General features: G+C 33.7%; 1 protein-coding gene and 1 pseudogene across 1 annotated transcript in view; both read right to left on the bottom strand.

The window, feature by feature from the left end:
- LRRK2 (leucine rich repeat kinase 2) overlaps window positions 1-16,931 on the bottom strand; it is a 180,921-nt gene that overhangs the window by 43,904 nt on the left and 120,086 nt on the right. The window contains exons 31-34 of the mRNA XM_052000191.1: window positions 15,467-15,682; window positions 6,338-6,539; window positions 5,255-5,343; window positions 61-248 (exon numbers count right to left, since the gene is read on the bottom strand). Coding sequence (XP_051856151.1) covers window positions 61-248; window positions 5,255-5,343; window positions 6,338-6,539; window positions 15,467-15,682 — 695 coding nt within the window. The remainder of the gene's footprint in view (window positions 1-60; window positions 249-5,254; window positions 5,344-6,337; window positions 6,540-15,466; window positions 15,683-16,931) is intronic.
- LOC127563982 (tetratricopeptide repeat protein 29-like) lies at window positions 6,570-13,938 on the bottom strand (annotated as a pseudogene).

The raw sequence follows: 16,931 nt of genomic DNA, 5'->3' as shown, positions 1-16,931 counted from the left end.
ATTTAAAAAATGAAATGAAAATTTATAATATTTTATAATACATTTATATTTAGAGTTTACCTGCTTGGAACTAGTAAATGTTCTTCTCCTATTGGTAAAGCAATCTGAAATTTTTCAAGGAGTTTAAAGTATTGAGACATGTAATTCTTGGGAAATTTGCTTTTCTTTGAAAGGAACTTTTCCACATCTGAACGTTGAATAATACCCTTAGGATGTTTAGCAAAGCCTTCTACTTTCACTGTCAAAATCTGAAAGGAAAAATATTTACTTTCAGTATTATAATTGAATTGCATCTTCTGAATGGTTTCAACTCTATAATACTTTGTTTTATTCTTAAGAGAAAATGATCAGAACATTTTCATCTGCATTAAGTAAGGATGTTACACAAGGGTTAAAAACTTTAGCCTGGCATATGATAAAAACATACTTGTTAAAGATTAGCAAAAAATTGGTATATTCTTTTTGCCTCCTTGATTTCTTGTGACAATTCACAGGGAACCTACCAACTAATATCTCCTTCTCGAATATAGTGGAAATAACATCTCTATTCCATAGTACATATAATGTTATATTAGTCAATTCCAATTTCACAGTCTTTCATTTTTCTCATTTGGTTCTACTAGCACAGATAACAGGCATTTAAGGAGATACATATAAAAACTAAAATGCTCCTCTCAGATGATAACTTCCTATATTTCCATCTCTTCTTCTCCCTCCCTCTTTTTAAACAACTTTTTCTTGTTTACAGTTACAAAAATAACTTAGTCAAGATCAACTTCGCTTCTTTCATATTGTAAAATGCATTCCCTTCTAGGTCTTCCCTAATCTTATTTCATTTTTTACCTAAGTATTCCCACATACTTCTTTTATATTTTCTCTATAATAGATCTAATACACTTTTTGTGGGATTCTAGAATAATCTACTTGAATCATAAATCATGGCTTTTGGAGATGAGTAGGGAGAACGTTTTAGGAATGGGATATAGCCATAGAAAATTCCCAGGATTGAGAAATGGAGTGTCTTAGTGGAATATCTAGAGCAGTGTCGCTAAAACAAGAATCTGTATCAGAGGGTAAAGTTTTAATAAGGAGATTGAAAAGGCAGAAAGGAGCTAGGCTGGGAAGGTCTTTGAAACTCTTAATACTGGCATCAGATAGTCCAACTTCCATGATTTAAAAAATGAAATGAAAATTTATAATATTTTATAATATATTTATATTTAGAGTTTACCTACTTGGAACTAGTAAATGTTCTTCTCCTATTGGTAAAGCAATCTGAAATTTTTCAAGGAGTTTAAAGTATTTTGTATTTGCTCTTGAAGATAACAGAAAGCCACTGGAGTTTACAGGTGTGTGTGTGTGTGTGTGTGTGTAAGAAAAATCCTTTCAGTGACTCAATGAAAGGTGGAGCAGGGTGGGGAGAGGCCTGAGGCAGGAAGATCTACCAGCCAGTTATTACAGTAATCATGTCAAGAGTTGATCATAGCCTACACAGCCTATACTACAATGCAGAAGTGACAGTGGCAGTTGATTGGGCTGATTGTTTCCCTTTGTTCTTGAAGAGAATGCTATGAGCTCAGTATGATGTAGTCAAGATACAGGGTAACAGTCTGATTATGGTTGATTTGCTCAGAAGGTTCTACCAAAGCTTGAGTGCAAATAAGTCACATGAACATTTGGAGGAGAGATGTCTCTAAATTTGTATATCTCACATTCCTATTGAGCTACTGCAATTTTGCTTGACTCATAAAGCACAACACCTTTTTTGATGTGGGCACTTCACAGTGGATGGTCCTTGCCAATTTCTCCCATGTCATGCATTCAATCCCAAAATTCTTCAGAGACACCTAAATTGTATTGCTTCTTCTGACCTTCATGTAAGTGCTTGCCTTGTGTGAGTTCTCCCTAAAATAATCTTTTAGACATATGTATGTTTAGAAGTTAAAGAACATGGCCAGGTGATTGGAGCTGTACTCATTGCAGCTTAGCTTAAGAAAGGACCTCAAAATCTAGTACTTTATCTTGTCAGGTATTCTTTATAATCTTCTTAAGATGACTTAAATGGAAGCAATTCAAATTCCAAGAATGGCACGGTAGACTGTCCAGGTTTCACAGGCATATAACAATGAAGTTAGCACAATGGCTCTGTAAAACTTCGGTTTGGTAGGCAGTCTTAAACTACTTCTTTCCCACCTTTCCTTTTGGAACTTCCCAAGCCCTGAATTTACTCTGGCATTGCATGCATCAACCTCACCATTTACATGTACATCTCTGCAAATTATAATGCCAAGATAAGTGAACTTAATCCACAGCATTCAACATTTCTACATTTCTTGATGGTTCCATGTAATGTCCGGGCTAGCTTTCTGGAGGTCCTCTGGACGGGCCTTGGTCTCAGCAGGATAGACACCACAAGGATGATCAAGAATAGAGTCTAGAGTCTTTATTCTGGCTCAGTCTTGATCTTAGTGCAGGAGGTAAGAGAGCCAGCACGAGGCTGGTCAAAGATAGGAGTCTCTTTTCCAGTCCTTCTCAGCCCTTAAATACCCTATTACAATTACACCATTACAGCATACCGATTATGTGTAAACTAGAGACCATTAAGTACTAAGTATATATGTGAACCAGAGAACCATCATCTATCATCAATATCACTGAGTTAACACCTCCAATTCCACATCCAGATGGTGTGGTTGGTGGAGAACTGGCTGGTGGAAAACTTTTGGTTGCTTTGGTGCTAATTGTTAGGTCAGAATTAGCACAAGTAGCTGAGAATTAATCTATATTCTGTTTCATCTCAGCCTCAGAGGCTACATTTAGTGCACAATCATCTGCGAAAAGAAAATCACTAACTCTTCCTCCACTTTATCTTGGCTTTTCAAGTTGAATAATTTGCCCTCAGTGTGGTAGTTGATAATGCCATGGTCATTCTTGTTGAAGGCCTCTGACAACATGTGAACAAGCACACAGCTTTGTTTTACTTCACTGGTGCCTGGGAAAGCTTGAAAGCATCATCCATAACCCAGAATCCAGGCAAATATACTGTCATCAAATTGATGTAGGATACTGATAAACTTTTCTGGACAACCACATTTTGACATAATTTTCCATAAGTTCCCATGACTAACAGAATCAAAAGCCTTCATAAGATGGATGAGTGTTATATACAGTTCTTTGTTCTGCTCCAAGCATTTCTTCTGAAGTTGTTGGGCAATAAATGTCTTCTCAACTGTTCCTAGGTCCTTTCTGAAGTCACACTGGCTCTTAGAGAGATAACTGTCTTCCAGGTGAAGGATTAACCTATTAAGGAAAACTCTGGCAAGAACTAAGAAAGAGACCCCTCCCTCTCCATGTGATTGTCACATGACAATCTATTTCCTATCCCGTGGTAGAGATGGACAATGGAGGCGTCCTTGAAGTCCTGGGTGATAACCTTCTCAATATGTAACTTGGAAAATTTCAGTCAGCTTTTGTATGAGTAATGGACCTCGTTCCTTGTAAATCTTAGCTGAAATAGAATCAACACCAGGTATTTTGCCATAGCAGAGGAGCTTAATGGCATTCAAACATCTCTTCTTCAGTTGGAAATTTGGCTAGAGAGGGACTGATTTTAACCAGGCAATGGCTTCAGCACTCAATGTCCTTATCACTAATCAATGTGGTTCCATCAGCATTGAGTAGTTGTGATATACCATAGGTGTATAAATAGGCCATAAATAGCCTTCAGGATATCATAAAGCACTTTGGATTGTTACTATCCATGTAAAATTGAATTTCATCTTTCTTGTTATTCTTATTAAATTGAGAATCTCTCTAAACTTCTCTTATATTTTTCTTTTGATGGAGTTAAATGCTGTCTTCTTAGAGGAATAAACCATTCTGTTGGTAAACCTTCTGGAGTTCCTGTTTTTCATTTAGCAGCGTCTAAATTTCCCTATCACTTTCATCAAATCAGTTTTGATGTTTGAGAGTGTTCTGATCCAGATGAGTAAAAGAAGTATTTATACACCAAATCTCTGAAAGCTATCTACTTTATTTCTATTCCATTATTGCCAACTGTGTGTTGACTCAACTTTTCCTCCAAGTTAACTAGGAATGTTTCTGCTCAGACAAATGCTCTAATGTATTGGCATTAAATCTTCTGGTAGTCATCTTGCCTTGGGGCTTCAATTTGTTGGGTTCAAATATTAGTCAAACTGCTTTCTTCCATTTAACCATCTCAAGTATAGGTCAAAAATGATCAGATACAAACAAAACATGAGAAAATATGTTTTTAGAATGCTACAAGTATTTTTGAATTCTGAAAAAAATGTACAAAATCACTAGAAATGAGCTAAAAGATTTGTGTGTGAATAACAGCACTGTCATTTACTGCTTTCATGATTGCAACAATCATTTAACCTCTATGGGTCTCTGTTCCCTAGTATATAAAATAAAGAGGAAGTTGAAGATGTGACTTCAAAAGTTCCTTCCAATTTTAAATGATATGATTCTGAGATAAACATATATTATGAGATAACTTTCCAATGATATATTCACCTAAATGTAATTCTACCTTTTCCCAGTATTTCTTTAAGTTATTTCTCTGCCTCAATTCTCTCCACTAAGCCACCAATATACCATTCCAGCCTCCACAGAGCTGCCATAGTGATATTCTTAAGCTATATATTACTGTGCTCAGTAAATGCAAATAGCTCCCTATTACTCATCAGTTCAAACACAAACTCTTTCGATGGGTACTTAAAGGCCTTTTTCTCCAGTTTAATTTTTCAAACTTATTGTATACTATTCCCCTTTACAAACTTAAGGTTCCCATTAAGCTTTCATTCTTACTGTTTCTCACATATAGCACTCTCTAATTTCCTGCATTTGTATAGGCTCTCCATCTTGGCTGGCCTGGAAAACAGACCTTCCCTATTAATGCCTCTTAGTATTCCATTTTATTCAAAACTTATCTATCTCAAACCCCACTTCTACATGAAACCTTTCCTGATCTCTCTTGCTATTAATGCTCCCCTCAATTGACTATAAGCTCCTTGTGGACAAGAACTATTTCATTTTTGTCTTTATATTCCCAGTACTTAATAGAATGCCGGATACATGGCAATAGGATTTAATGAATGTTTGCAGATGAATAAGTCATACTTTCTACTTTAGACACAGATTATTTTCACAACTTTAAATTCTTCGTTTTTTGCCCATGATTTGACAATAATTACCCCCACACTCCACAATTAGTGTACAAATGACTAACCTGTGCCATCATTTTGCATAGCCATCTAGGTTCCACAAAATATAAGTCACTTAACTGCAATGCTGGATCTTGGAAATGTAGCAGAACACCTGGAACACAATTCCAACCATTAGAAAATTCTGACTCCCAATATTTTTTACTTTTTGTTATTTGCACTTCAGGATCAGTGTAAGGAATTCAACAGTAAGGAAACTCCCTTTGCCAATGCATATCTGCAATTCTTTTGCAACTCACAGTTTCAGAGAAATTCCTGTGTCATTAAAAGGATAAGTGATTTGTTTATGTTTTAGAGAAAGGATATAAGCCTTGATTGTATGATTTTAAGGGTAGTTCCATATCCACTATAAAATACTGCTTCTCTACTGCCATAATGCAGTAATATTGCCATTGCTTTGCAAACCATATAACATTATATAAATGTTTATTTGACATAGATCTTATATCTAAAGATAAAGAAAAATTGAGTTTTTTCTTTTCATCCAACCACTAGATGTATGTTATAAATAAACACATTCTGTGTCAAAAATAAGCTACAAATTTAATATCTGAATAATCCAATATTTAAATAATTTGGAGAAAGGAAAAATTATTTCAAATTTTTATGAAAATATTTTTGTCAAGAAAATCAAGGAAATAGCATCTAATGTGACAGCTCCTATCTCAATTCCTCATTTAATATTTTCATTCAGATATCATTTTAAGTACATTAAAGTTGGATCAATAATTTTTTCTATTCTGGATAATGACATTCTGAATGTTCTAAGGTTTAGATCCTGCTGGTACGAGCATCTATAGCAAGTTATTTTGATATCTGGCTGCTTTAGTTTCCTCATTGAAAAAACCGATTGCCCTAAAATTGAATGTCTAACAGAAAAACAAATCCTTAACTTTTCATTTCCTATGACTTGGTATTATGAGTCTACAGCAGATCACACATGCATCCTATTTTAAGATGATCTTGTGAATCTTTTCAAAAATGGTTTATTTTATATTTAGAATTTAAGTTTCATTACTCAATGTTTTGGTTAAACTTTTATTTTTAAACTCTGGGGGAAAAAGTAAAACCAGAATTTTAAAAAATACCTGATTCATTTAGGAAGTTAATTGCATGAGGAAGTTCATTCTCATCCAACTGTAGATGATTTTCTTTTACTAACTGTACCAATCGTTTCTGACTGATTACTGGAAATTCAGTGGGAACATTCTTTCGCTCCAATAAAATTTTCTTCTCGAGTTCCAAGTAGCAATCTGGAATTAGCTGTCCTACAACAGGTTGGTCTCTGATCTGTGCAAATACCAGAAATGATGATAAATGAAATGAATGAATGAATTTTTCACTCTAGAGGAGAAGAGAATTGAATAACATGTTCCAAAGAGTACTGGAACTTAGGATGCAGACTAACTTGAGTAAATCTAAGCTTAATTGTACAGGGCAGAAGATGGACATTCAATAATTAGAGTATGAAACAATTTTAAAAAGAAAATCAGAGTTGAAGCAATTATTTGCTTTTTAAAACTCCCAAACATAGAAATGAAGGAATAGATAGATATAGATAGCAAGAGTAACAGAGTGACAACAAAAAGGACAAGTTGAGACATTTCTTCCTAAATGTTTCTAAGATGATAGGGGTAAAGGTGGAAATTTGGTAGAGATAACACTGAGAGGCAGAAAACAGAACCTGGCCTACAGAAGAATGCTTCTTTTGTCTGGTTTTATTTTTCCTATGCAAAGAGCAGATTATTTCTCTTATTTGGCTATGACATGCTATTTTATGTCAACCTAAATTATATATCCATTTTTAGTTTATAAGATATATAGAGTATGTGCTATTGGTCTAAATTTAATTGGTCTAACTGGTCTAAATCTAAATTTCTCCTATATTTCTGTTCAATGTTTTCCAGGAGTTTTTGTCAAATGTTGAGTCTTTAGTAGTCAGGTCTTTGAGTTACTAATGTACTATACTACACTAAAACATACAAATTTATCTCGATGTGTTGCTTACCTAATATGTTCCATTAATGTATTTCTCAATTTTAAGCAGCACCAAATTGTTTTAATAATAACTACTTTGTAGTATATAGCAATTTGATGTGTCACAGGGAAGTTCCCTTTCGTTATTTTTTTTCATAATTTCTCTTGCAATTGTTGATGATTTTTATCATCCACATGAATTTCTTTTTTTTCCTAGTTCTTTATATCACTAGAACTTTCACAGTTAAAATGGAAAAATAATTGCATAGGCTTATTTAGACATGATTGTTATTTTTATTATATTGGCTCATTTATTATGCTAGAAGTTAATGTTTTTCCAGTTAACTCTGTATTTTTATAAACTGTTGTTTGTGGGGAGTATTTATCCAATAGATCTTGTATCTTTGCATATAAATTATTAAATATTTTATACATAGTAAATTTCAATAGATTTCCCCTTTCTCTTTTTACTAGGTTTTATTGGGTTATATAAAAATGCTAATGATTAGGTAGATTAATTTTATATTCTGGAAGTTTGTAATATTATCAATTCAATTTATTTTTAGTTGACTCTTTAGCATTTTTAAAGTATATCATCAGATTATGTGAAAAAAGTGTTAATTGTTTTCTTTACTGATGGTTATTCCCTCAATTTTTTTTTTCATCATCTTATTCCTATAGGCAGCCTTTCTAGTGCTATGTCAAATGGAAGAGATCATGGTAATTATGTTTAATACACCCTTGATTTATTTGAAAGGATCCTAATTTATCTTTGTTCACCTATTCCTGATTTTTCCAATGCTTTTTTTTTTTTTAACAGAAATAGGGGTTGTACTTTGTCAAAAGCATTTTCAGCATTTATTGATACAGACATATGGCTTTTGTTGATTTTTTATTAATATTACTGAATTTTCCTAATATTAAACGAACTCTGTATTCCTGGTTTAAATCCAACTTTTTATACTAAATATTTTATTTGATTCATTTTTATACCTCATATTAAGTTATTGATCCTCATTCTAATTTTCTTCTCTATAGTTCTCATTTCATTTTTAACCTTAATTTTTAAAAAAGTGTTAACATTTGTTTAATGCTAGGGATAGCTAATTGGGACAGTGGATAGAGCACCAACCTTGAAATTAAGAGGACCTGAGTTCAAATTTGACCCCAGACATTTAACAGTTCCTAGCTGTGTGACCCTGGGCAAGTCACTTACCCCCAACTGCCTCAGCAAAAAAAAAAAAAAAAACAAAAACCAAATTATTTTAATTGCTTTGTGGGCAAGTTGATTCTTTCTCTAACATTTTGAAAACAGCTATTTTTGAGTTATTTTTCTCTTCTAGATTTGTGCCTTGGTCATCCATAATATCACAGAGTTCTTTTTCATTTTCTTTTTGTTGAAGAAACCTCAAGATAAGTTTCTTCTATTGTGAAAATCAAGTCAAGTTGGGGTTCTTTCCTTTCCACATAGGCAGTTTTTTTTTTTTAAGTATCTTTTTTCCCTCAAAAGTAGATGCTGAAGTTCTATATGGTGATCAGCTTTAGTTGAAGCCCTTTCATTTGAAAGAAGAGAGAGAAACCAAAAGCCTTTTCTTTAATCCTCAGATAAATCTGAGGATGCCCTTCTCTTGTGGGAGAGACGAATTTGCTTAATTTTCTTACCACTAGAAGCTGAGTTTTACTTGAGTCCTTCAGATGATTTCACTTAAGGCAGCTGAGAGAATTTTTTTTCCCCTTCTTCTAAATCAACTGTCAGCCTGAGCCTGAGATTTCCTTTTCTTCACACTGAGGTGTTTCTTTTTCCCTTACTTAATGTATAAGATGCTTTACCTTAGCTATGAAACCTGTCATTTTCACCTCAATCACCCAGGGTATTTCTTCTTGTTGAGACAAAGCCTTTGGTCTTTCAACTTCACATATTTTTTCATTTTCCTCCAGAGATGATTTCTTACCATTGATTTTTGCATCATTTCTTAAAAAATTCTTTTTAAAAGTGGCAAAAAGTCTTGTACTATAATAGATTTATATATTCACAGAGTTCTCTAACAGCTATCACCCTATAAATGGTGTTAAAAAAATCTCATATACTTTAAAAATGTATCAGGGGCTTCTTCAATTCACTTTAACCAAATCTTCTGGACTTTGCAAGGGAGACGGGCCCAAAATTTTTCTAAGGATCTCTAGATTCTAGGTTTCTATAGGTCGTGATTGCACTCAGTCACTGTTGATCTGGGCAGAGGAGATTACATATTGTTAGCTAAGACAACAGACAATGGGTTTTCTAGGCAATGAATTATTTGCAACAGCCCTGAAGAACAAAGTGGTACCTTTTTGCAAAAAGATTCATTCCTTATAGAAAAGCATCTCTGGAATTTTACTAAATACTAATTTTTTCTTTTGTTGTTGTTAGCTTAGAAGAAACCTTAAATGGATGTACTTGAAACAGTTAACTAGACTTTTAATTCCTAGCATCACTATTCTTGAGACAGAAGGGAAAAATGACAGTTTTAATGTAAGTCATTCATTTTCTTGCTAAGTAATACTTTTTAAAAAATCTTTTGGGGGGCATTTTATTTTTATGGATTTTAATAGACTACCATATTGATGATTCCTGTGATTTGAATAACTGTATAAATACATAATCATGGTGAGTTTTATTGTGCCAGGACATACCTAATTTAATCTGATTTTAATAAATCCTCAAGATTCAAAGTGATTTTATATCCTCTTGATTTTTAGCTGTTCAAGCCTCTTTAATAATCACACTCCTCATCCTTCCAATAGCTGTTAATGTCTGACTCCAGGTCAATTATTTGGAAAGCCTCCTGTTTTTGAAGATAATAGACTTCTCCAGCTTCGGAGAAAATGTTGCTTTAGTTCTCTTTCTGTGCCAGAAAGTGATTAAGGCTGTTGAAATCAGCAGATTCTATGCACCATCTGGTGAGCTTGGCAGTTTCACAGTGGACTCTGGTCTTGTTCATCAATAGGATACCCATGAACTTAGTGGTTGTATCAAAAGTTTGCTTAAAGAATCCTTTTACACTGTAAATGTCCCCAAACATTGTACAGGCTTCTACTAGTCTTATTTTTTGGCTGGTATTTTTTTTTTTTTTTTTTTTTTTGCAATTTCTACAACTTTTTCCAAGTAAGCATGAGACTCTATTGTTTTTCCTTACCAAGACTTTCATTATTGCTTAAGTTAATAGAATCATCTAGAGCAATGGAGATATCTGAGAAAACTTCAAAAGCTTATTTTGCTAATTTGAACTCTCCAGTTGAATGACAAGCTAAGCCTAAAGCAAAGGCAACTTCTTTTTCCATCTTTCTGCCACCTCTCTTTTTTTTTGGCTTTTTCTCAAGTTTTCAGTAGAGTTCTGACAGCCTGTTTGTATTGTTTGTCATTCAGCATTTTTTCTACTAGTAATGTGCAAATCCTCCAAAGATTTTCACAAGCCACTTGAGAAAATGGCCATAGCCATCCCTTTGTCATTTCATTGAAGCTTCATAATGTTCAGCAGTTTCTTCAAACTGACCCTTTTCCTCATGGAGAAGACCCATGTTTGCAAAGGCTTCTGCTAGCTTTTTTATATCTTTAACTTTGATCAGTTGAGCAATCTTAAAACATCGTTCATAAAAGTAATTCCTCAACCACTTGTCATCTGGATTGTCAAAGTAAAGGGCCAAAGCAAGTATATTATTGTACATTTCTTTGTAGCAAGTTGTGAGCTCAGCATCTTCAGCTTTGGTCAGGAAGAAGTATAGTTGGTCCAGTTTCTCAGGCAGTTCCTCTAGGAGCATTGGCATCCAGAAAATTGACCTAATTTCTTCAGTTTCCCTCAAGGCAAGCCACATTTTGAGCAGGACGAAGAACTCACAAAAGGATTTATGATAACCATGTTGTAGCATGTCTATACAGATATTCTTTTGATATGAATTTTGGTACCCAGCTGTCTCTTTTTTGGTCAATCTTTTCAATTCTAGATATCTGTCTGTCTCAGCTTTAATTTTTTAATAATTGAGCCTTTGTGAGGCGTTGGAGAATATGTTCCCCTCTTTTTTGTTAAGAGGGTAAGCTTTGAATAATCTATTTGCACATGTGACAAATTTATCATCATGGAATTTTATGGTTAAGCAAGATGTATCTCAGGTCTTACGGACTTAAATTTTTTCCTCCAGAGCCATCTGGGTCCAGTGGCCAGATAATTGACTTTTGCATCCTTTCACCCTTATCCCTAACTGGATCTGATTATATAAATTGCTTACTTCAGTGGTAAATTGCATTACCATAAATAGCGTTTTCAATTTTTTTCTTTTCTAACCCCTTTTCCCCCTATCCCCCCTACCCAGGCCACTGCAATCTCATGCTAGGCAGATGAGAGATTTTCTAAAAACCAATAATAATTACATAAAAACGAGCAAAGAGAATCCATGAACTTCAAGGAAATATTAATAGACCTATTACAAATAGAATGAAAGTAATACTTGTACTTTCACAGAAAATGAAGTGAAGAAAATCAGAATGACTTACAGAGGACATTTTCTATATAAAATACTTTCAAGGCCTTTTTTATTTAGTTCACAGACTATTCAACTCATTACAATTTAAACAAATGATTCTTGAGACCACTAGAGGGCAAACGCTATCTATTTCTCTAGTAATGGAATTTATTTTAAACAAATTTTATGCAAGTTAAAACTGGCAATGACTCATCTTCAAATTTGTGCTTAACTACTTAAGGAGATTGAAAATGTGATTTGGAAATTTAAGTAGGACAAGTGTGACAAGGTCCATCTGATGCAGGATGCTCAGAGTTCTTTTTCTTAGTCCTATGTAGAAGCTTCAGGGACTATTTCTAGCCATGTGGTAAATCAGTTGTTTCGGTAAGGCAAAACACAAGTGATATGATGCTCCTCCTCTCCTTGGTATTAATGACAGGAGGACAGGTTACTGAATTAATAGTTAAAAGAAGAGACAGTTACCCCTCTGGTCCTTCTTCCTTTAGCTTTCCAGGGAGACTTCCAGTGAATAGGGGAGAAGAGCTGGCTTTTCTCTATCAACATCATGGCGCACCCGTGTGGCCACTAATAGGAAAGCTGAAGTAGGCACATTTGCTTAGGCTCTAGGCTTCCTTTTCAGCCTTTCATTTATTCTTTTCTCATTTTAGTGAGCAAGTATTTATATTGAGGGAGATGTACAAAAGAATGGAGACGACTATTTGAATTTAAGAGGTCCAGAGGTTCTGGGTTTCATTGATTTGGAGCTGAGAGAATGACTACTAGTAATTGTTGGCCCGAGACTAGACATTTTACCATGAAACGTAGTAGAAACTGCCTGAATAATGTGTAGTGAAAGTGAAAAATAAAATTTTAAGCAAAATTAATGCTTTATTTTCCAATGTTTAGGAATCAGCCTTCTAGGAAATTATACTTATACACAAGTATTAACAGTATTTAACTGTTATTAAAGTCTATCTTAACTTATTCTATTAATATCTGCTTTGAGTCTTTATGTTTAAGATTGTTAGCGAGGCAATTGGAGTCAGGGTCATATACCTAGTAAGCATTAAGTGCCTGAGAGTAAATTTGAACTCAGGTCCTCCTGATTCCAGGATTACTGCTCTATCCATTGCCCCATCTAGCTTCCCCTTAGGATTCCTTGTGAGTGTAGGAATATATGTACCTGCCACATTTTTATTGAATGATACTCCCTCACTCCCTATAAGACTTCAGTCATAATATAACCTTTAAGTAAATTTATCATGAGACTAGGCTCCTCTAGGACTATATCTAATCAAAGTAGAATATCCAGATACAAAGCAGAGGGATTCCTTAGTGGAAAAGATGGGGTTGCATTACACTAGCCCTTCTGGGTCCAGAAGTGGTTCTATCAACATTAAATAACAAATATTACTCTTGAAGTTCTGTTGGAAACTTGAAATATGGCATTTGAGACATTATGAAATAATAGTTACAATAATTCTAACTATTATTTCATGGTTGACTTAAAAAGAACTCAGTATTTTTCCCATGTTTATTTCTTGCTCCTGTGAACAAAAATATTATTCACTTCAACTGTAACTTTTCACATTCTTTCTTGATCATTTCTTAGATCAGGATCTGAAGAAGACAAAAATGATATCAAAAAAAATGTTTTGCCTCTAAGATTACTGCTTTGAAAGTGTCAATATTCATTTGAATATAAAAGTTATAGGATGCCCAATTTTTAAAAATGTCTTAGCTATTTACTCCAGTAGAGCTCATAATTCATTAAAAGATAAATTTAAAGCTATCTGTTGCTGCCCAGCTGCCACATACTCGCTCTAGCAAAAGCCTTAAGTTTGCAGCAGACCAAATAATCTTCAATAAATTCAATAAAAAACAATAAGTAACATATAATAGACCCTAAATCTGCAAACAAAAAATGTCAGCATTTTAACATACATAACATAACATACAAGCAAAAAGAATCAAATAGGAAAAACAGAAGATATGGGTGTGGATAGATTGGTTCCATTCTGAGGTTTTAACATGAGAAAAATAAAGGAAGGCAAGAGGAGGAATAGACTAGTGTAGAAAGGATGAAGATTATGGTAGAATTTGCTGCTTCTTAAAAATAAGGTATATGATAAAAAGATATACAAATGAGGAGGAAGGAGAGGAACATCAGAAGAACCTCACTCTTTGAATCTCTAGTACTATTTTGCAATTTACCTCTAACCTTATTATATATTAATTTATATACTAATATACTTATTATACATATAAGTATATAATATATTCTTATATGACATATAAGAATATATTATATACTAATTTATATGTATATATATGTATATATGTATATATACTAATAAATTACATACTGATTTATATTTTTATTACAGCTAACATTTAAACAGTACCTGAAGGTTTGCCTTACATTATTATCTCATTTAATACTCACAAATCTGAAAAGTAGGTGCTATTATTGTTACTGTTATTCTCATTTTGTAGAGGAAAAAAGGGATGCTAAGAGAGGTAGTGCTATCCAGGGCCTCAAATTTCTGGGGTAGGACTTGAATTTAACTCTACTTGACTTCAAGTTCAAACTTTTTTTAAAAAATCATTACACCCTAGCAAAGAAACTTTAATGATGGATGTAGTTAATTATCAGTTGAATTGAACTGAATTATACAAGCTCATTTCCAATATGGGACTGAAATTTTGGGAAAGAGGGCATTAAAAAAAAATAGCGAAAATCTACCCCTTTTGGGAGAGTACAAAGCTTTAACTGAAAGTAGCATTCAGTTTTTAAATAAATTTGATAAGGAAATATGAAACTGAAAATTGGGAAAATGAAATAAGAGTTGTTGAATTTATAAATGGCAAAGTTGCTTTTTTTTTTTTTTTTTAGTTTAACCCATAACTATGACAAAGCTCTGATTTGATCCATTAGGAGTTTAAAAAGCCAGTGGAATAAAAGACAATAAAAAGAAGCAATTAAAAAAAAAAAAGTAGGAGTTAAGAAAATCCCTGAAGCAGTCAGCAAACAGAATCAGAGGGTATTGATTAGAAGAAAGCTAAAGTTTGGTGCCATTTCAGCTACCTGAACTATTGGGGCTATGTATAGTTTTAGAAAGGTGAAGTCTCTCAGAGGTAATTGATTGTTCTTTGCTGCTTCTCCATTCCCATCCATAGGAAGAGGAAAAAGTAGGGAGACAACAGGCTTTTTAGCTGCTTTGCTATAAACATGGACTGAGAATGGGCTTGCTGCCCAGAGATTACTCAGAGAACCAACATAGCAGGACTCTGCTATTAGACCCCAGCAAAGTATCTTTAATGAAGCACATAGTTAATTATCATTTGAACTGAGTTGAAATTGAATGAGCCCAGGAACACCTCCATGGTATGATGAGGCCTTAGAGTAGAAATTTAGTAATACAAAGTATTTCTGAAAATAAGGGAAAGGGAGCAGTTTTGTGATTTCCTTTGTATATGGAACTTTCATTTGTAAAAATTCTCTCTACCAATGCAGGTGCAGTTTATAGTCTTCTAACACTGAGAAGTTAAATAACTTGCCCAAGGTCACACAGATATTTATGTGTTAAAAACATGACCTGAAATCAGATCTTCCTGATTTTAATGCCATCTGTTTATATACAATGTCTACATTGTTCTGACTAGAAATCAAACAAAATGAACTAGGAAAATTAATACTAGTTAGCACTCATAAACTCCAATATAAGATCATTAAACAATACCTTGAAGTTCAGACTCTCTTTTATGATACTTTTCCGAAGTTTTACTAATGCCTCATGTTCTGTAGCATTCACAAAATGGTAATCACGTATTTCAGGGAACCCTCTTTTGTTTAATAGCTCTCTGGTGATTTTGCTTATGGAAGCCTTTCGTTGTTTTTCATCAGAAACATCCAAATGTGTACCAATTAGAATCACTGGTGAGGAAGAAGCCCGAGCCTATAGGAGACAGCCAAGAAAAATTCAAGTTTAATCTAGAATTAAGATTTTCTTTTAATTCTGTTGAGGGTTGTTCCTATAGCACTGCCACTAATGAAAACAGCACTTTAATACTTGAAGGGGCCATGATTTTAATACATTTTAAATTGAAAATTAGCAATCTAATATTATACAAATGCAATGTTAATATATCACTAAGTATTTACTATGTAATGATCCTGTTCCTGGGTCAGGACAAACAAATATAAGAGATGAGACAATTCTTATACTCAAAAACATAAATTCAAATGGAGAAGATACTCATGTGCAAATGCAAACTTTGAAGACAAAAGACTGTTTAATTTTTACCTTTGTGCACAGAAATTCAGGGAGACAATTTTTTTTTTGTCAGCAGAAGAAGAAAAATTTTAGCACCAAGATAAATAAGTCTCTAAGAACTGTAATTCCCAAAAGACAACGTTTTTGTTATTATTATGAACATTATGGAATATTATTGCTCTGTAAGGAACGACCAGCAGGATGAATACAGAGAGGACTGGCGAGACTTACATGAACTGATGCCGAGTGAAATGAGCAAAACCAGGAGATCATTATATACCTCAACAATGATACTGTTTGAGGATGTATTCTGATGGAAGTGGATCTCTTCGATAAAGAGAGCCTTAATTGATCAAAGATGGACAGAAGCAGCTACACCCAGAGAAAGAACACTGGAAATGAATATAAACTGCTTGCATTTATGTTTTTCCTCCCGGGTTATTTATACCTTCTGAATCCAATTCTCCCTGTGCAACAAGAAAACTGTTTGGTTCTGCACACATATATTGCATCTTGGATATACTGCAACCCATTCAACATATAAAGGACTCTTGCCATCTCGGGGAAGGGGTGGAGGGAGGGAGGGGTAAAATCGGAACAGAAATGAATGCAAGGAATAATGGTGTAAAAATTACCCTGGCATGCGTTCTATCAATAAAAAATTATTTTAAAAAATGTTTTTGTTATTATTATATAGAAATGCTATTGGTTTTTGAGAGTTTATTTGTAGTCTGTAACTTTTCTGAAGCTTTTATCTTAATTATTGTTCTTTTCTTCTCTTCACCTATCCTTATATCTTTAATTTCTTTCTCCTATCTTATTTTTCAGAAACATACCAAATAATAATGGACATTCATGTTTCACTCTTGTATCTACTGGGAATGTTCTAGTCTATCACCAATGCTTGCAATGCTTGCTTTGAGTTTAAGAT

This window comes from Antechinus flavipes, chromosome 5 (assembly GCF_016432865.1).
Source record: "Antechinus flavipes isolate AdamAnt ecotype Samford, QLD, Australia chromosome 5, AdamAnt_v2, whole genome shotgun sequence".
NCBI classification, from domain to species: Eukaryota; Metazoa; Chordata; class Mammalia; order Dasyuromorphia; family Dasyuridae; genus Antechinus; species Antechinus flavipes.
This window is presented reverse-complemented; position numbering and strand designations above follow the sequence as displayed.